This window comes from Labrus bergylta, chromosome 20 (assembly GCF_963930695.1).
Source record: "Labrus bergylta chromosome 20, fLabBer1.1, whole genome shotgun sequence".
Classification (NCBI taxonomy): Eukaryota; Metazoa; Chordata; class Actinopteri; order Labriformes; family Labridae; genus Labrus; species Labrus bergylta.
The window spans coordinates 11,228,214-11,248,465 of NC_089214.1; the positions used below are offsets into that span (position 1 = coordinate 11,228,214).

At 39.9% G+C, this 20,252-nt stretch overlaps 2 protein-coding genes across 3 annotated transcripts; one reads left to right on the forward strand and one right to left on the reverse strand.

Moving 5' to 3' along the window:
- Positions 1 to 5,036: 5,036 nt before the first annotated feature.
- Positions 5,037 to 13,437, reverse strand: LOC109993161 (armadillo repeat-containing protein 1). Of its 2 annotated transcripts, none has more exons than XM_020646001.3 (7): positions 13,217 to 13,437; positions 11,823 to 12,034; positions 10,987 to 11,078; positions 9,001 to 9,193; positions 8,345 to 8,461; positions 7,869 to 7,943; positions 5,037 to 7,219 (listed from the first exon to the last, which is right to left on the reverse strand). In XM_020646001.3, exons 2-7 carry the CDS (start codon positions 11,982 to 11,984, stop codon positions 7,022 to 7,024), a joined length of 837 nt encoding a protein of 278 aa, XP_020501657.1. In that variant the 5' UTR covers positions 11,985 to 12,034; positions 13,217 to 13,437; the 3' UTR covers positions 5,037 to 7,021. The 2 variants fall into 2 exon arrangements, with proteins under 2 accessions (XP_020501657.1, XP_065805174.1); XM_065949102.1 differs by lacking the exon at positions 13,217 to 13,437 and adding an exon at positions 12,544 to 12,564.
- Positions 13,438 to 13,785: 348 nt separating this feature from the next.
- mtfr1 (mitochondrial fission regulator 1) lies at positions 13,786 to 20,132 on the forward strand. Its single transcript, XM_020645976.3, has 8 exons — positions 13,786 to 13,861; positions 15,299 to 15,405; positions 15,710 to 15,808; positions 16,519 to 16,670; positions 17,200 to 17,429; positions 17,603 to 17,852; positions 18,087 to 18,267; positions 18,826 to 20,132. The coding sequence occupies exons 2-8, from the start codon at positions 15,370 to 15,372 to the stop codon at positions 18,871 to 18,873; spliced, it is 996 nt and encodes a 331-aa protein (XP_020501632.2). The 5' UTR covers positions 13,786 to 13,861; positions 15,299 to 15,369; the 3' UTR covers positions 18,874 to 20,132.
- Positions 20,133 to 20,252: the final 120 nt, after the last annotated feature.

Here is a 20,252-nt window from a genome sequence, read left to right on the forward strand (position 1 = left end):
TTATCTTACCGTCTAATCTGTCAGCTGTTGCAATGGCAGCTGGTATATGCAGTATTTCCCAGTTATAAAATCAGACTCTGTGTTATTTCCCTCTTTATACTTTCAGTTTTACATTGACAGCTGTCTGCTTTTTATGATCACTTGTGTTAAAATTCTCCCCTCAGTTCTCATGTTTTTAAAGCACCTATTTCATATAAGTCTGAGCCATCACTTCATATTACAGGTCAACGTTATGGTGCTTAATTATGTGCCGGCTGCTTGGGGCTCCTAATAACCTGTCATTGAGGGGGAATTTGAATGTCACACCATATTGTTGGCCCCTAATGGCAGCAGGCAGATCCACTGATGAGCCGTTTTGGGACAATTACAGCGGATAGGTATTCAAATCACAGGTCTGGGTTAGTGTGGTGGACAGGGGCTCACGTGTATGCATGCACGCACACACTTGTTGTATCTTGACCCTGCAGCCCACCTCTCCTGACACAAAAGAAGACAGCCCCCCCCCTCCCCCCCTTCTTCTGCTGAAACAGTTTAACTGCAGCCTGATCGTTTTTATTATCCGCCTAATCCAGATATCAGCGATTTCATCAAGCTGCAGGAAGATATGCATATCATGAATTATTTTGACACTGGGACCTTTTAATTTTCGCCGGCAATATTTCATCCCACCAATCAGCGCCTGGAGTGCTTGTCTGCGGGCGGACGGTGAAGCGGTGTCAGAGGACGAGACTCCCCCTGGCTGGATCCAAATCATCCCGGGGACAATAATGAGCTGTGGCCACAATTATGAGCTGCAGCCTGTGTGCACATGCATCTCATCAAGAGCCCCATGCAAGCTGCTGCACGAGGAGCCGCAAGTGCAGAGATACAAAATGCAAGATTTATGCAACATAGAAATGGTTTTGATAATAAAAATATAAAAAAAAGAGTATCCTATTTCATAGATCTTGCATTTTACTTCTGGGTTTACCTTGGTATCAGAATGTATTTAGTTATTTTGCTCTACTACATTAATTCAAAAGATCCTTTATAGTATAGAGGAATGTTTTACAGGCCTGCATTTAGAGAGGTGCTTTAATAAGTACTTGCACTGTACTCATTTTCTTTACTTTTGTATTTCCTCCGGTCATTATTTTACTGTAACTCTAAAGTATGGCATGTTAATCCACATTTCATTCACTGCTAGACTGAGTTAGTTTGTTGCTTTAAATTTCAAGCAAAGGAAAAATCCAATATGTTATATAATAATGTTTACATTGTGAATAACCCATTCTAGAGATTTGTAGCCCATGTAGTTTTTTTCTTCAAAGTAAGCTCTTAATAAGGTGTTAGAACATTTAAATATTGTCTATCCAATACTACAGTAGACTACTATAACACACAATGTGTGACAGGGTGCCTCTTGTTGTATGATGTCTACTTCTCCTTAAAAAAAGAAAAGGCAAAAAAAGAAAAGAAAAAACTGACAGAGATTTGAAGGTTACAGACAACTTTGCACATTAAAAGCACCTGGATTCCTTGTTTCAATGAAGGCAGATATTTTACATAAGCAGCTTACAAAGCATGAGCTTGATTTTAAACTAAATTAAATATCAATATGACCAGCTACAACATAACATTATGATTACATGCATGTTTTAGGATTATCCAATATTGTGTAAACAATTCTAAGCACTACATTTATACTACACTACTTCATGAGTACTTTTTTTAAATACAAAAACTGGTCTTGTGGTACAAAACATTCACATTGAAGTAGCCTACCTAACAGTGTGGTAAAACCTAAACATAAGTATATCAATAATTTTAATAATGCTTGAGTAATGGTCAACAAATAGTTAACTAATGATTAAGTAGGTTTGACCACATGTGGAAGAGGGCTATTAAGAATAATCCAATTTTCAATAATGTATCACACTTTGTGATCATAAGACTCAAATAAGGAAATATAAACAGCACTTATATCTACACATGAACTTTTGCTTCTATAATTCACTGCAGAATATTCTGTTTCTTTTGCTACATGTAGCTAAAACTCTTTTATTTTAAAGGATAAAACACAATTCAATGTTAATATATAGGCTACTGTTTAAAGATTAAAGATCACTAAAAGCACAAGTCCAAACAATCCTTATTGTGACAAGCTGCAGCATCTAAAGCTGCATGCACATTAATTTATTAACACATTAACAGCTTGTAATGGCACACTGCAGGTGTTCTGCTGCTTTAATGTTCACTTCTGACTTCACGTCTAGGCCTATGTGTTCTTTTAATGCACAAGGCTACTGTAGGATGGTTTTTAATAATGCATTTGATACCCTGAATTATTTCTACTTCAAAGACCTGAACGTTTCTTCCAACACTGTAACCCAATGAGCACATTGTGGTTTACTAATATAAACTTCCAAAACAGAATAGAAAAAAATAAACGCCTGAGATATTTCACCTTAAGCACATTCGCTCACAGTAATGGCAAGTGTACAAATAATTAACCTTTTATAACATATAGGCTAAAAGGTTGAAGTGTATGAAAGTGCTAACACTTGTTCCAATACAAATACAAATGTTAACCGTGGTAGGTTTTTCCAAATTCCGCATCATTGAGCAACTATTTCCCTTACATATAAAAAGAATGAGGATGTATTATGTCCCATTGCACATTGGTTCATGTCTGAGTGTGATATGTGGACTGCTTAACTTAATACTGTGTGTCTTTACCCAGCTCCCTGCAGAGACTGTATTACGTGAGCAAATTGGATGCTCAAACAGTCAGTCCGTGACCTTCCCTCATCCCGGATGTTGACCCCCGTATAAAGAGAGACATTACATCTCGTTACACAACAACACGGCACCAGCGCTCCGCTGCAGATAAAGAAAAATGTCTCAATTAAATGTGCACCGGAGCCCCCCCCTGCACAAGAGTTATCGCCGCCCCCGTAGCGCTGATCGCTACACTCACACATCCTCAAAAGTTATTTGACATAAATTGCCGGAGTCACATCATTTCCTGCCACACCGTGAGCGGGATTTACGGCTGATCCCATTGACTGGGAGCTGAACCTCCAATAAAAATCCCCAAGAGCCTGCGAGGCCGTGAGACGTACCTATCTCCCCTCGATCAGCCCCTTCCCCCTCAGAACGCAGATTAACCATGCAAATACACACAGGTGGGAGGATGATACCGGCAGCACATTTATGCACATGAATGCAACTGGGCTGATATGGACAGCAATGCACAGGACAGGTTGATTGTGTTTTATCTGATGGAGGATGGAACGAGGGAAATGGGAAGGTGTTTTACCCAAGGAAGTCAAGAAAGAGTGAAAGTATCTGAGGCTTTAAAATGTGACAATAAGAGACGAGAGCCACTATTTTCTGTGGAGGATATGTGCAAAAAAGGATATGACTAATATCATTATAAGGCAGTCTATAAATCCTAAATAAAAAATCATTTAAATCAGAAAATTGTTTTTTTATATACAAAGTGCTCAGGCATTGTTCAGAAAGGTGCACCCTGTATAAATAATTATCCGATGGCTGCAGAAGCCTACAGGTATTACAGGCTTAAGTGTATGTGACCAGATGGAAATCTTTTTATAGCATGGCTCTCAATGGCACCAAGAATTTTAGGTCATCTCATTACAGACTAGTGTTTACATCAGATTATATTCTGGGGCCCACACTTTCAAACTCTCCATCCTTGTCAGGCTTACTGTCACTCTCTAGTGGTGAGAAATGAGAAGTTTGAGTTCAGAGGCCTCGGAGGCCTCTTCCACTGCAAATGTAACATCCATGTCTGTATCTAGTCACTGGAAATGGTTGATATTTAAACATCCTATTTGTGCTACAAGGGACACAACATTACATCGCTGTTGATGCAGAGTGCCAGAAACAGTAAGTGAAATTTGAATCTAAAATTTTGAGCTATCATAAACAAAAAAAGTGTAGTCCATGTTTATATGCAGATAAAAATGAATTTGATATGATTGAAAAGCTCCAGAACTACTGCTGTCAAACACAAGATGATTAACCCTTTAAAAAAAATGGAATTCTGTTTGTTAATAGAGATGCACTGATCCACTTTTTTTTCAGTTCTGATCCTTTACCGATACAAATGTACCGTTACAGATACTGAATCAGATCTTTTTTTAATCATAAAAGTGCTATTGTTGTTGTTGGTATAAACCTGTGGTATTGTGGCTGTGGTAAACCTGGCATTGCATTGCGCGGGCAGGAAGCAGCAACAACTGTCAGGTTATTCAAATCAAACATTTTAAACTGAAGTGTAAGAATTGTACTTTTGATAACGTAGAAGGAGCTGATCCATCTCGTCCGAACGTCTTGTTGGAGACGATTTGTGGACACTTCTTACAGTTCATTCTGAATGTCTTCAAAGCGAGACTGTGCAGCTGAGCATGTTTAAAATGCTCAATGATCTTTGTTGATCAGTGATGTGGAGTGACGCCGTCAGTCCGATACGTAAATTATGTCAATATCGGACCCGATACCGAAATAAGATCGGATCGATCCCATCTCTACTTGTAAATTCTTGCTGAGCAAAACCACATTAGTAAAATACACTATATGAAGACTCTCCAGAATTCTTTGTTTTCTTTATGGCTTGAGCAGATTAACAAAATGATTTTGTCTGAGTTGTTAATAAACATGTAGTCACCTTCCATTCAGAGATTACAGCAGGGCAGTGAAGGCCTCCCCTCCAGCTTGGCACAGCATTTCATTGGAGGCTCAGCAGCAGCAGCAGCAGCAGCAGCCGCAGCATTATCAGCATCAGTGGCTTCAGGGCCTCCAGCTGGGGCTGGCTGCTGCCTCTGCCTGCCTACCAGCACTGCGGCTGGGGGAAGGTGGTGGGAAGGCCACAGGACCGCCCTGAGGCACCTGACTTATGCACCACTAAAGACAACTCAATTTCCACTTTCTGACATCTGATGGGATGCAGTAAGGTGTGTAGTACTGAGTAAACACCGCACAAACCACAGATCATCATCAGAGCCACAAAAATTAAAGCACCAGAAAAGTTCAGATTTTAAGTTTATCATCATTTGCATGAACAGTGTCCTGGAATCTACAGTTTTAAGATTACATTATATTACATTTGAAGAAGGACACATGAAGTCTGTGCACATGAAGTTACATTTTTGAGGACTCGGGTTGTGGTTTTGTCAACCTTATAGATGTGGTTAATGAACAGTTAAGGGGAATTTTCACTTTGATCAACACAGAGACAGTTCTGAGAAACAATGTTCAAGTATTTCCTTGCAGTATGAGCTGAGAAAACAAATATTTAAAATGAAATTACATGATGGAACTTAGACATCGTTTTTGTGCAAACATGGGAAGAAAATGAATTCTAATACTGATGAGCCAAACTTTAAACTCACAAGATTTGTTCAAAAAACATTGTTTTGATGGCTGATGCTGATATTTAATCACTACATTTAATGCAAAAACAAATTATATTATTGCTTTGTAAGAGAATCCTGACCTTTGATTCAGGTCATTCCTCCATCAGTTTGACCACAACCCACTGTGACATCTCCACACTGTCAGAACAATACAAGTCACCTGGTCAGCAACATGTAAAATTATTATGAATGATATTCAAACAAGACAGAGGAGCTCATAATTAAACCTGGTGTCAGTCAGGGGGTTGTAGGGAAAAAGAAAAAAAGAGCGTTAGCTTTGGCTGCTACCTCTAATTCTTAGAAATGCAAATGAGTATGAACAAAAAAATTAGAAATTCCTTCACATGTAAGATCTAAGATTTTGGCGCAATCAGGCACCTTTTACTAAACGCACAGAATCCAAACTTGTTCGCGTACAGCAACACTGCTCATATGAAAGCATTAGTGAGTCCTCTTTATCTGTGTGTGTTGGTGTGCGTGCACCATCGTGATCTTTGCTGTAAGGACACTGCTGGCCAAACTGAGAACTGGACAGGGCAACTACAATACTGTAAAAAATATCACAGGGAGTCCAAGTAACAAAGCGGGCAGCTAACAGACAGACTTCACCATGCATATCTAAGTTTGACTCAAACTACAAGAGAAAAGAAATGCTCATAATGTGAGATAGAGGGCTGAAAGCAGAGGTAGCCTAAAGTCTGTGCAAATAACACAAGGAGCTGTCAGTCCGTTCAAATGAGTTCAGTATGTAACAAACAGTCTAATGCATGTGAGCCAGTGGCTAACTGGGCTGCGGCCTCCTGCTGGTGTCTAAGTTGACTGTTTCTACTGAAGTGTCATCTGTCAGTGAGCTAAACGCTAGCTGCTGCTAAGGGCGGCCTCAGGAGCACAGTTCTGATCTTACCGTAATTCTCCTTTCATTTGATTGAATGATGAAAATGTAATATTAAGTCAATTTTAACAGAAGGCACACACAATAATTTAGGATCTAGGCATCAAGGAAAAATTGGCACAAAGACTTATAGCATGCTAATTAAAAAAAAGAAAGAAATGTAGGCGGGGAAATGGTTTCATTTTGAAAATGAAAGAATGAAAAATAAAAAATATATATAGAGCAAAAGAAAATGAATGAGAATAGACAATAGAAGGAAAGAAACCGAAAAAATCATGCAAAACAAAATTAAAGGAACTCCCAATTTTCAATGTACTCAAAATCAGCCTCAGAAAAATTAAATATGCCTGCCACATGTCAGCTTTACACATTTCCAGAACGTTGTTTGGTTTCGGCTGATGCAAAGTCCTCTGGCTATGTCTTGTGAGTTAGATATGCAGCTAGTATATAGTTGTGCACACACAGCCAGTACAGGGATTTGTAGCTCAATATATACACAAGTTTAAGTTACTGCAGGTTCCACTTGCCAGTCCAGCACTTGTTGCACGCGCACAGCTGGAGCACTGTGCTCTGCAGAGGGAACTCTACACTAATGTGGGGCCGCGAGGCAGGGCTTAGTCCAGGTCAAGACTGAGAGAGGCTTAGACTGCAGCTGGATGGTACCTTAGAGAGAGCCGGGGAGCAAGGAAAAGATCACAGGAAGTGGTCACCAGTAAAAGGAGCGTGTCAGGAAGTTAGCGGCCGTGCTGAGCCAGCCCATGCCGTCTGTGATTGAGCCGACACGCGTCACTGCCTTGTCCTGCTCCTGGGATGGACTCTCCTCCTCTGGTAGGTAGTCTGGGATGTCTAAGTTTTCCTCTACCAGTTCTGCATCTTCAGAGCCCTCCTGGAATGGAACTATCAGCTGCACAAAGATGGAAAAATTACTTGTTTATTTTAAAAATAAATAACAGCAAAAACAATAATTTGTTTGTGTCATACTAAATAGTGAATTGCCCCCCCCCCCCCCCCAAAAAAAACCTACAGAGCTGTTGTTCAACCACAGAGCCAAATAATCATCATCTGGAGTCAGATTATTTAACTGAGGCAGGTCTGACCCCTGCTGGCAACATTATGTATGACAATAAATGAACCTTTTCTAATTACTTTCAATTATTTTGAGCCCCAAATACTAGAAAAATTATTTTCTATACAGATCATTGTAAAACATAAAAGGATTTGTTTTTTCTTTTAACAAATTTGGCTTTTTTTTTATATCACTAGACAGTTTTGGTCAAAGCACCAAATTGGGAACACACTGCTGTAAATGGTCTAACTGGGATGGCAATGTGTTTGGCAAAAAAACAAGTAGCCTACAGGCTGAGGCAGAGATGTGACTAGCTAATCACGTCAGTGTGAATAAGTCTCAGCCACAGGCAAGGGTGGCTACACTCCCTGTATAGAGATACACACAGCAGTGAGCACATTTACTGACTAGTTCTTGAGGATAAAAACTAAGGTGAACAATACAGATGCTTGGTTTTTATTCATTTTCTCACATAAGCTGTCCTTACCTCTCCTCCATTCTCTGTCTTCACCACCTGCTGAGCCGTCATTACTTTGGTGGAATTGATTGCTGTTCCCAATGCCTGTAATAAAACAATAAAAATAAATAAAAACTCAACTTTTTCTGCAATTTTATTTTGATCAAAATCAATGGTCATAGCAGCAATGACTAGGTTACTGTGTATTGTGAAAGAAGACGGATGAAACCAAAGTGTTTGAGAGGCTGAAAGTCAAGCTCAAACACACAAAGTGTATGTAGTATTCGGGAGTTAAGGCTTGGACATAAAAACTGGATTTTTATTTGGGAATTAAAAATGAAAGCCTCTGATAATTTGGATGTTTGTTCTGTAAATCAAAACTTTCCATGTGGCATAATAAGACAATGTATTGGCCAAAATCAATTTTTTTTGTTGTTGGACCTCGGCAAAAATATATTGTACCCCCAAGCTGCTGGGTGATTCTTGCTTTGGGAAAGACAACTTACATCAGCTTTAAGGTCAGAGCGGATCCTGACAACACATCTCTTCACAGCCATCTGGAAGGTGAAGCTGATGACCCCCCGAATCTTCAGCAACGCCTCCTCACAAAGGCTCCTTCGAGTCTGACAATAGAAGGGAAACAGATAAAACAATTGACATCGGCCGAAGTGTCGTCAATACGTTATACTGCCTTAAATTAAAAAGTATGAATAATGCAGAAGAAGTTCCATCTTAATTAGATAAATGTGGGCATAAAAACTAATTCTAAAACATTCTAGTACTACATAAAACATCCCAATGAGAAATGCAGGTTACATGACTACAGTTCCCAGCTGGCACAGCGTTATGCGTTTCTGCTATAGTGATAGTGCTGCGGCCCACCAGAGGCCGTCTGTCTGCTGTAATGTAATCTGGCTAGGTGAGAGCTTCCCACAGAGCAGCATTCAGGTTCAATCTCAGTGTCCTGCTGTTCAATGGCTGACATTTACAACCTGACCCTTCTGCCCCCTCTATCCTGTGCCAGATAGACATGGCTAAGTTACCCTGACAACGCTGTCATAATGACAGCAGCAAACACAAAGCCCCCCCCCAAAAAGAGATTTTTTTTGGGGGGCATTAACAGACGATCACTGTGTCCTGAATGCACTCCGCTGACACTTACAGGGTCATCCAGTCCATCGATATGCAGCACCACAGTTTTGGCCCTCTTGTTGCTGGAGCCCAGGAAGAAGTGGGCTTTACGCTGGCAGGAGGCGGCTGCTGCCTCGGCCTGCTCGGCTTCTTCTTTACCAGCTGCCTGCAGGATCTCATAGATCTCAGACGCCAGTAGTTTAGTCTCCCCGGGTGAAGTACTCCTTTGGTATGAGAGAAAATAAAAGGGGTAAGAGGAAGACCAAATGAAATGACTTGTGTTGTTGCGTTTGTCAAATGAGGATTATGTACACACTAAAGATCAGTAACACTAAAAAGAAAAGTTTTAATTAACCAGTTAGATGTTGGTGTCATTGGCTGATGATCAAATGGGGAGATGAATCTTGTGCACGTTTAAGATGCAAAATTACTGTGCCAAAATATTTAGTTTTAGAGGCAAGATAGAAATACCCATGCAGAAACAGACTAAACCATGCTGCCTGTTAGCCTGTGTGTGAAAAGAAGTGTGAACTGAGCTTTAAATTCTATAAACTCCAGCGGGTGTTATCTGATTTCTGACTGTATCCTTACTGATCCCACACCAGAGAAAATGTTTACCATCTTTATATTCTATATTCACTTTACAACCACTGAGTGTAGCAAACGACAATGCTGTAATCCCTCACACATCATTCAACTCATAAGCCAGGCCTGCACTTGGGTCTTGTTTTTCATGCCTTTTTAAGAAAAAGCAGAGATCTGAATGTTACAGTGGGATTAAGATTTGTTGAAGTAACCCATATAAGGTCAGTTGCAAATGCAGATATTGTGCGAGGGATACTGAGATTTACCTGCAGGCGATACTGTTTCGTATGTCAACAAGTCATCTCTCCTTAATAACCACATATGACATCAGCTGTCTAGCTGGGCTGCCCTCTGGGATCCTGGTGCTCTGGCACTATGAAAGCATGTCAGCCTTTCACCGAGCCAAACACTCTCCTAAACTGATTTATTTATCACCTCTGTGCAGCGAATAAGTGGCAACATCTCCCTGAGCTTTAGGTCTTACTATATTGAAGGAATAAAAATGGTATTCACACCTGTTTGGTGCAACCATGCTGCACGCTCCCCCCTCAGCAGCGTGTTCCCACTGTGTCCGGCTATGATCGACCTCTAACCAAAGTCAGAGCAGAGGGAGCTGCTGCTTGGTGCTGCAGGGCTTGTTTTCATGCCATTCATGACAAGCTTAAGTGACTGGCTAACTACAGGGCAGGCAAAAGCTTTGCCACAGGGAGAGAAGGGACAAAAACCATACAAGCAACAGCCCACCACTTGTACACAGGTCTATTCCTATCAGGGTGCTAATGATGAACAGCAGCTTAGCTAAACAGCCATGCACCCAGAGGTAAGAGCAGCTATCTGGAGTACAACACCTCCTAAAACCTGACCTGTCTATGACCACACGTGCGTGAACACAATGTGATCATCATACCCTATTAAAAAGATATGCTTTAAATTTAGTTAAATGCTAGAATAGAATAGAAGGACAGCATATACATGAAACTAACACTCCAAAAGCAACTAATAATAATGCTGAAAATATACACCATGTGTGGAAATTGAGCCACCGCTGCAAAATAAACTGCTAACTCCAAGAAGAAACGAGAGCAAATATAAGCTCACATCAGTAAAAGCACGCACGTTGACACATCAAGAAATATACAGAGGTGGCAAGGTGAATTAAAATCTCTGATATGCAGAAACAGCGGTTTTAATTGAAACCCAGCCTTTTCTAATTCAACTTTAATCACAGTCATCCTGACAAGGCAAATGGAGGGCATCGGTCTGACAGGAAAATCTGCAGACCGGCCACAATTTATCCGTGCAAAACAAAAGAAATCCCATGTTAAGGTTCTAGGTAAAGAAATGCAATGCGAGCATGTGTGTCTGTGTGCGATTGTCTGTGTGTGTGTGTGTGTGGGGGTTCGAGTGTGATGTGGTAAAGACAGGGACTTGCTTCTGCATGACATTCTGCAAACTCAGCATCATGCCCAGTTCGCCCTTCATCTTCTCCCTGTTGGCTCGACATTCTGCCAGGTAGCGTACGGCCTGCAAGGACAAGAGCAACCATTATCCTTCGGAAAGCTGACAGATCCGTTCTGATATCATAAAAAAAGATCAAAAATTAATGAGCACGTGCAACGGTGAAATATTACGTAACCCAAATACATACACACACACTCTACTCTGACTGTGTATTTACACTTCACTGGTTACTGTCAAGGAGAAACTGTTACGTAAGGCCACTTCAATGTTTACTTTCAATATAAGTCATGCACTGTACAAAAGAGTGGTGCTACTGGATATGAGGGGAGGTCGCTATATATTTTTATTGTCTTTACAAGACTAAACAGAAAAACAGATGTCACCATTGTGCTGTGTTTAAAATAGGTAGCTGCTTAAATGCCACCGCCTGTCACCTTTGACAGTAGACAGGGGCACAGCAGAGGGGAAAATGGCCTTTAGCTATCTCTGCTGGACAACAGAGAGGATGTGTGTGTGTGTGTGTGTGTGTGTGTGTGTGTGTGTGGGGGGGGGGGGGGGGGGGGGTGTATAACATGAGCACCTTAATTTCACACCCAGCTAGGTTGTAGACTAAAACAAATGTAATCCAAGCACTTTTGAGTGGTCAGTAAACTAGAAAAGTGCTAAAACGATTACATTCTCTTTATCTTTTAAACATGTTGAATTAGTAAATGAATTTTATGCAACAGTATCTTTTTCCGTGTTATGATGGTTTAGTTTGGATATACAAACAAATAGGATATATTTAAAAACAATAGTGCTGCTCACCAATAGTGCAGAGTAGACGACCTGTGGGTTGGGGTGGTCCAGAAACAGGATGAGACCTGGCAGACAGCCTTGGTCTTCTACTATGGCTCTTCGATTCAGGGGGTCTGCAGCAAGATCTCGCAGCTGGTTCACCACAGTCAGTGCGTCCATCTCCGCACTCATGGTGCCTCTTGTCTTGACGTCACACACATCAAACCAACTTCTGCCCTTTACTGGGGGGGGTGGAGGGGGGGGGGAGAGAAAACAGGTTAACCAGGGCCCTAACATTATGGGAAAAGGGGTGTTTCAGTTTTATCTTAAAAGAAAATCTACTAAAATGTAATAATAATAGGTCAAGGATCCAAGCAGAGAACTTCAGGTTGGTTTTGGATATAATTCAAATGACTAAAGCTAATCAAAATATAATTACTTAAACATGTAAAGGGCTAATCTTCCAATTTGAGAGACCTGGGGCAGTAAATGTTCGACAGTTTATCTTTAAACACGACGCAGACATACACTGATGTCAGATATGGTAACGTAATTCCTATAAATCGATTAATCATCCAATAGTTGAAACACTTACGACACTACTTTTTTAAAAAGTATCCAAAATACTCTCTAAGAGCAATTCTTTTAATTAACTTTGGTGCAGAAAAATGTGACAGCGTCATGAAGTCAGAAACTACCCCACTGCTTTACATCAAGGTGTGCTAATTTGTTGCACGTAGTAGACATTTACATCAAGGTCGAGGGTTCATTCCCCAGGCTGAGCAACTTGTCCAATGCGTCCTTGGGGAAGACACTTTAACACCCCGCGTTGCTCCCTCTGCTTCAGAGGCGGTGTATGAATGGATTAGTACTCACTCTCTGATGTACTGAGATGCTGTTTTTTGGATAAAAAACGTCTTGCTAAGTGAATTGTAACATTGTAACATCTGCAGTAAGTTGTGAAATGAGATGCTGAATATCAGAATATTTGCGGGGAAGACACTTTAACACCCCGCGTTGCTCCCGCTGCATCAGTGGCGGTGTATGAATGGATTAGCACTCACTCTCTGATGTACTGAGATGCTGTTTTTGGATAAAAAAAATATCTTGCTAAGTGAACTGTAACACTGTAACATCTGCAGTAAGTTGTGAAACAAGATGCTGAATATCAGAATATTTGGAGTATCTTGTAAAGTTGAACACTGACACGTTAAAAGCTGCCTGTAGTTGCTTTGGTTGGATATTTTTTTTTTAATGCGGTTTTAACTCAAGTTTTTGCTTCTAACACGATGACGCCATTCACATTAGTCAACACATAAAAGCTCAAAGACATTTTCTACGACCCCCAGCCTCACCTCAAATCACGCCCTGTGGTACAGAGGCAGCTAAGCTAAGCTAACGATACTTGACAAATGATTGCATACCTTTCTTTCAGTGTTCAGTAAAATCATGAGACGACCCTTGTTTTGCTTCAATCACAGTGGATGTAAGTGTAGACAGCTGAGTGCCGACACGTGCGTAAACACGTTAAACTAATACTAATAATAATAATAATAATAATGTCACCACCGCTAGGCTAGGCCTGCGTCCCTTTCTTTACTATGCTTCCTTTAGCTAGCAGCTGTGCAAAGTGTTTGGGTTTTTGTGGCACGTCAAAGGGTACAGCTGTTTTAGGATTCGGGACGTCGCTGTTTTGCACAAGGGTGTCCGCAGTTTTAGTCGGATAGGGCTCCGCCGGGATATGAAGGGAAGATACATCGAACGTCCACTAGCTTTCTGCCACATGATTGGTCGGTGTGTGTGCTGATCGACAGATGACACCCCCAATCAACAGATAGTTGTTGTTATAATGGCCGACTATGATTGGACAGTTTGTCCGTCAATCATGAGGATTAACCAATAGTGGTGTCGCATGGTCACAACCTAGCGCTGGTAATCCGCGTAACCCAATTGGTTAAAAATGAAATTCCCTGACTCCTCCCCCCTCGGTCTTCCCACACTTGCTCCTTCTCTGTCGGTTGACAAGTTGGAAAATTTTTTGCCAAGGTGTCAGTGAAGCGCCTGTTTCGGTAAGTTTTGTTCACATTTTAACAGTTCTTCGATTACAACCACAGTGTGTACAGGTGTGACTGTCCTTTACAAGACGGTAAGTTAATTACAGAAACAGAAATTATCTTGTCTTTTCCAACATATCCTGATAAGTCTGTCAGCTGCCTGCTAAAGTTGCTGAAGGAGTTCAGGAGCCCGCTGTCGTTGTTAGCCTCCGTTAGCTTCTCTGTGCGTGTAGGTTTAAGTCAGGGCCACTTTATTTGAGTTAAGTAAACACACTGTCTTGTTTCAAATCGGATACGTACTAACACCGGTAACTTGCGAGGCATTCACTTTTAAAGGTTTTGTGTTGTCCTTCTTTTCGTTGAGACATTTTAAAAACAACAAAGTGGTAAAGACTGGCTGTAAAATGTCCCCCCCCCCTCTCCCGGTGTGGTGACTCTTAACTCGTTGAAATAATAATATAAAAAATATGTTTTAAGCACTTCGTTACTCTCAAATAAATCCAAGATCAGTCATTTCTATCGATTTATAATGACATAAATTAAACAGTACAAGTAACTACATGAGGTGTTCATAAATTGCTGCCTTTAATTAAACAATTTTAATAAGATTTTAAATTTTAATTCTGCACTGTAACTTTTTTTTTTTTAAATATTTTTACTTTATTTATTTCAATTAATTTCATTTGAATTATTTTTATTTTTTACATATGTTCAGATTTTTTTTTTTTTTTTTTGACATGTATTTATTGAGTTTCTACATTTTACCAAAAATACAATACATTTAACAAAGAATATAACAGTCAAACTATATGTCTATAAAAAAAGAAAATCCACTCCCCCCACCCCAAAGGGAAAATATATAATTAAAGAAAAGACAGACCTAAAGATATGTTCAGATTTTTTTTTTTTATGTTCTTTTCTTTCCTCTGTCATGATGCTTTTGATGTTGTCTGAAGCACTTTGAATTGCCTTGTTGTTGAAATGTGCGACATACATAAACTTGCCCTGCCAAAATATCTCGCTGTGTTGCTTTTATTTTTGCATTTTTAGCTATCCTTTCGTTTTTCCACCAACCTTCAAATACTCTACGTGGTTCAGTTTCACTCTGACCGACTTGCATTGATTTCTTCAATCAAAATAGTATTTAATGCTGAATGTTTTAATGGTTATTTATATCAGAATAACTTATATTTACTCTGCTGCTACATTGTCTTATCACATTTCCACTTGTTGGGAGCAGAGATAGAAAGTATAACTTAACTGATCAATTATTGGTTAAATAACGATACAGATTTGGGCCAACACGTTTCAAGCATTTCCAAAATGTGAGTATTATGCAGTAGATTTTAACGACATGTTGTGACATTAATCTCAACAAAAAGTCATTGTTGATTTTTTTGTGTCTCATTGTGATCCCATACTAATTTCTCACTCTTTTTGTGTTTCCTCTAGATTAGTGTTTAGTGATGAAGCCTACGGCGTTGAAGCATGTTTCCATCTGTCCTTGTGAAACATAAACAGAAATGAGTAAAGACGATGCATCGGTTGAAATGGACCTGGTAGGTGACAGTGCGATTTGATATCGGACTCACTGAGTGTCTGCTGAATGTACCATTTTCATACATTTAAAAAATAAGAAATCATTGTCTCATAGAGATCATGAAAAGCCACAATATTGCGTCTTACTCTGGCTTTAATCTGAAAGCTTGTTGTTAGGGTGTCTGGGTTACGAGATTTTTAATAAGTACCAGTCAACCTAAAATGATTCATAAATGTAATAAATGAAATGTGATTGACATATGTAACGTTTTTTTCTTTCATTTAGTTGTGATTAAATGAAGTCATTTCTTCTTGTTTTCTTAGGCTTTTGGATCAGCCAAGCCCTATGGATCCTCAAGAAGCATTGTTAGGAGAATAGCTACTAGTCTTCCTCTGAAGCCCTGCCCCAGAGTTCACTTTCAGGTGAGTTCTAACCATTTTGTGGTTTTCTAATTTCCCTTTTTTTTTTTTTTGAATCTGCCAAATGTCAAGTATGAGACAATTCTCTCACCTGCTATCGGTCTGCCCCCTTACTGAGTCATACTCACGTGACAAGAAATCACTCACCCTCTTCAAACTTTTGTTTACCATGCTTTTCTCACTGTTTTCATTTAAGAACCATAAACACAGGTCATGTAGTCAGTATAACAGAGATATTTTGCACTGACTCTGTTTTGAGAAGTTGATCCACTTCTTTATAAATCACATTTTCAGTTCTTAATTCCTTGGCATGCGATGTTATAAAAACTGAATTGTGTCTCCTTGCCTTTCTGTCTCCTTCAACACTGTGATCTCTTCTTCTTTTCCTTCTTCTCCAGCTGCCCTCCATAGCTTTGAGGAATGCAGCCTGTCTGCTTTAGGTCAGTTTGTTCAGCAACCTCCGACAACTTCGACTTGATTATAGACCTACATAGCCGTCTCAACCTTTCATACTCCAAGCTTGTTAGGGGTGTCCTACTTGTGTTAACAGCCCTTTACATCCCCTCCTCAGTCTTCCCTCTGAACAACCCTCATTTCTCTGTTTGAATAGCCTTCTTTGGATATGTTGTTGTGATGCAGTGTCATGTTTCCTGGTTTGAGCCCCTTTCTAAAACCAGGCTCTTTTTTTGACTTGGCTGTTGTCGCTCTATCAGCTTTATCCATATAGTGAGGATGCTGGTCTCCTGATTGGTGCCAGGAGGCAGAACAGTTTGGTGGCCTCTCTGGCTGATGTCTCCTGGATCGACGGGGAGGAGGAGGAGGAGGAGGAGGAGGAGGATGCCCAAGACTTTTTTGGCAGACCCAGGTGAGAGTGGGATTGTCATATGTGGGCCAACAATTTTCCAAAAGTGATTTCTAAAGCTTTGTGTAAGAGTTTTTTTTTGTTTTCTAAAACTTTGATTCTCAACAGTAGAATACATTTAAGATGCAAAAAATCTTAAATAGAGACAACCTAAAAATAAAATAGATCTACTCTTAAGACTGACTCCATAGACTTTGTAATAATATTGAATTAACCCAAAATGTGTAGTAAAGAGACAGCCCTCGCCCTCCTCTAGCCCCCAGTTATGTTTTATTTATTCATTTTAAATGATTTATTTCTCATTGTTCCTCTCTCCCTGAGTTAATTTTGATGGTGAGAGTTGATATTTGATTGAGTTCATGTAGTATGCCTTTTATTTTCTCAATGATTAAATAAATAAATACAAACATTGCAGTGTATTCTAAAGAAACTGCCAGAATGATGAATATTTAATCATAGCAATAAGATTATATTCTCTTTCTCCTCGATGAGAATAGAAGTAACTAGAACATTCTGCCTTTTTTAAAAACAGACCAGGGATCCCACCAGGACTCCTGTTCCGAGCCCGGCAGCCTCGCCCTCGCTCTTTTATCCGTCGGAAGTCACTACCAAGCCTGCATCAGGAGCCTCCGGACCCTCAGGGGCCAACAGTCGCCAACAATGAGGCGTTTCAGAAGATCAGTGCACTGGAGACAGAACTTGCCAAACTGCGAGCTCAGATAGCACAAATTGTGCTGGCCCAGGAAAAAAACACGCAGCCAGGTATTTGGTACACCGCCTTTCTCTGCATTGTGTGAATGCATCGGGGGGGATTTGTCTTAACTTTATTTATTATGCTGTGGTAACATAGATTCTCCTCTAGATGGCAGCATAATTTCAAATGTCAACCAGCTTTAACATTTTTTTTTTCTTTCTTCTTTGTGCTGCTTCCACAGGCGCACCTCCACCTCCCCCTCCACCCTCTGGCACCCTGCCTCCCCCACCACCACCTCCCCCTCCTCCTCCTCCACCACCGCCGCTACCCCCAAGTCTCCAGCGGACATTTTCTACCATTGACTTGATAAAAGAGCGCAGAGAGAAGAAGACAGACGGCCAGACAGTTCTTGAACAGAGGCTAACAGAGGTCCCTAACATGCTGGATGTACTGAAAGACATTGGCAAGGTCAAGCTGAGATCAGTCAAAAGGTAGACCCCCCCCCCCCCCCTTCAAAAATCAATCAAGATATATTTGAAAATTATCAAATGTGGAGATTTAAATGAATAGATGTGGATCAGAGGTAACAGAAATGCTTTTTGGTGTTAGTCCTATTCTCTTAATATGATCGTTTCTGACTCCAGCAGTTACTAATGTGAAGAAATATGTTTATACCCCACAAATAATTCAATTTAAATATGTGGAATATTTGATCATTTCCATAGTCGTCCAGTGGAAGATGATGCCAAGTTGAAGTCCAACGAACCGATTGATGCTGCATCTCTCATCGCCGAGGCCTTGAAACGCAAGTTTGCCCACCGCTATCGACACGACAGTGAGCGAGACGCCGGGGAGGACTTCAAACTTCCTGTTCCAGAAGTGAAACCTAAAACCCAAAGCCCTATGGTAAGAAACATGACTCTCTGATCAATGCTTTTATTAAAAACCCAGAGATGCCATAAAATCAGCCAGTCATTTGTACTTAAACCACAAATGGCAAGAACTGTGAAACACTTCAGTAGACTTTAGTCTGCTGAGAACTTGTCACAATGTCAGAATTCTAAACTGTGATATGATACTGGTAAACATCAAATGATATTTAAACCTGTTTTCATATCAAAGCAACACAAACCGAAGTCTTGGTTTTCTAATGTTAGGTAACGTCTTGTTGTGTCTAAATTGTGAAATGAAAAGTCCTTTACACAGATACGTTGGCAACATTTCAGTTAAAATATGCTGTCATTATAAATACGTTGTTTTTTTGTAACTTTGGCACTTTTCAAAACTATTGATCATTAAAATAAAATTCAAAATAATATGTAGTATACAAAAGTATCAAGGTTTTCTTTAGATATCTTTGGGAGGTATCATTAAGTGACAGTAAATAATGAATTGTCTGTGGAATCAAGTGTTTGTAATTTGTACGATGTCATGTACTGTATCCTGTCTTCTCTCTGTTTTCAGTTTGGGCAGCACATGTTGAAACAAACTGGAAAAAGGAAGATGCTTTGAAGAGAGGATTCTGAATATGATTCAGGTGTACTGTGGACACTCAAGTGCCTTATCAGCTTATCTTTGAATACCGGCTGTTTCAGTGGGAAGGAGAAGGGATTACGCCTCCACGTCTAAGTGTCAGTCATCTTATAGTGTTGTATTCAGTGATCATTTTGACCATCTGTTTTTGCACTTTTATAACTTATGTTAGCCTTCAGTTTTCCATTTTATTTTTCGTTTGAATGTCTTTGTTTATGTGTTGAAAAGACAAAAGTTCACTACTTTACTTTCACGAGTTAGGCTCGACCCCGTGTTTGAGCAACACTTGAGAATAGTTTTTATATTATCTTCAATCATTGTTGCACAAAGCATCATTGGTCAGCTGTTCATTCCAAGTTTGTAGGTGTCCATGAAATCAGAAGAAGCACTTTCTTACTTGTGGAATAGTGTGCTGTGTTGTTGAGTTTATATTTTTGTGAAGACTTGTAGACTAATTTATGATCAGGATGTCTTTATTTATGTTGAAGTAGATCATTATGATTTTAACAGGTAATTATGCTGTAGATTTGTCTGTTCATAATTAAAGTTAGGTTTTAAATAATTCAGTTTGTGTAACTATAGTTGGAGTTGCCAGTCTTGCCAGGATCTTATACTGGTCAGAGCCAAAGACATTCCAGGGATGTGACTTTTAGCCTTTCAGTGCCAGCAGTTACCTTTTTTATTTTGCCACTCAGGATGGTGCTGTAATCATGCGGAAACAGATTCAGTATCAGATCAGCAGAGTTCATATATCTAATTTATCACAGGTGCAATGTTTTGTTGCTTTATCGGTATATCTTTAACAAGGATTACATTTAGTCACAGAGTAGCTCTCCCAAAACGTTTTTGTTTCCCAGATTAACATCAGCATAGCAGTGACACATTTCTGTAGTAAACTCTGTGTAACCAACATTTCAGTCCAAGGGCACCCCCGTTGTCAGTATCCCAAAGTTCTCTATTATGCTTTGGTGCCAGTGATCATATTTTAATGCTCAGTTTGTAATTGTGTCTAGAAACATATTATATCATAAGAGTATTGCAGGCATTATTTTGTTCAAAGTGACTGCACTCTGTCTTCCACTACTAAAGTGTAGTAGCTGCTACCAGATTTGTGTTACCGTTTGTAAACAAGGGAAGGTGGAAGGCCTGTGTCTGTGGTAATAAAGTGATTCAAAGTTACGATGCAAGAGTTGTCTTGAAGAGATGCTGTAAAATCTCCCAATAAAAAGTTAATGGTTTGTCTTGACTTGCACCATTGTTTGTGTGGTGAACTTCTCACTCAAAGAAAGTTGCCTGCCCTTATCTTAACTTTCCACTTATGTTAGTTCACGAGGAAATCATAACTTTTAGGAGAGGTT

What these genes read in the sequence shown, in the direction of transcription:
- LOC109993161 (XM_020646001.3), bottom strand. Translation starts at nt 11,984, where the DNA reads ATGAGTGCGGAGATGGACGCACTGACTGTGGTGAACCAGCTGCGAGAT. An exon ending in TTGCAGAATGTCATGCAGAA is followed by an intron (nt 9,194 to 10,986) that starts GCAAGTCCCTGT and finishes CTCATACCAAAG; the next exon opens with GAGTACTTCACCCGGGGAGA. An exon ending in AGACAGAGAATGGAGGAGAG is followed by an intron (nt 7,220 to 7,868) that starts GTAAGGACAGCT and finishes ATCTTTGTGCAG; the next exon opens with CTGATAGTTCCATTCCAGGA.
- mtfr1 (XM_020645976.3), top strand. Translation starts at nt 15,370, where the DNA reads ATGAGTAAAGACGATGCATCGGTTGAAATGGACCTG. An exon ending in CATCGGTTGAAATGGACCTG is followed by an intron (nt 15,406 to 15,709) that starts GTAGGTGACAGT and finishes TTGTTTTCTTAG; the next exon opens with GCTTTTGGATCAGCCAAGCC. An exon ending in GCCCCAGAGTTCACTTTCAG is followed by an intron (nt 15,809 to 16,518) that starts GTGAGTTCTAAC and finishes TCGCTCTATCAG; the next exon opens with CTTTATCCATATAGTGAGGA.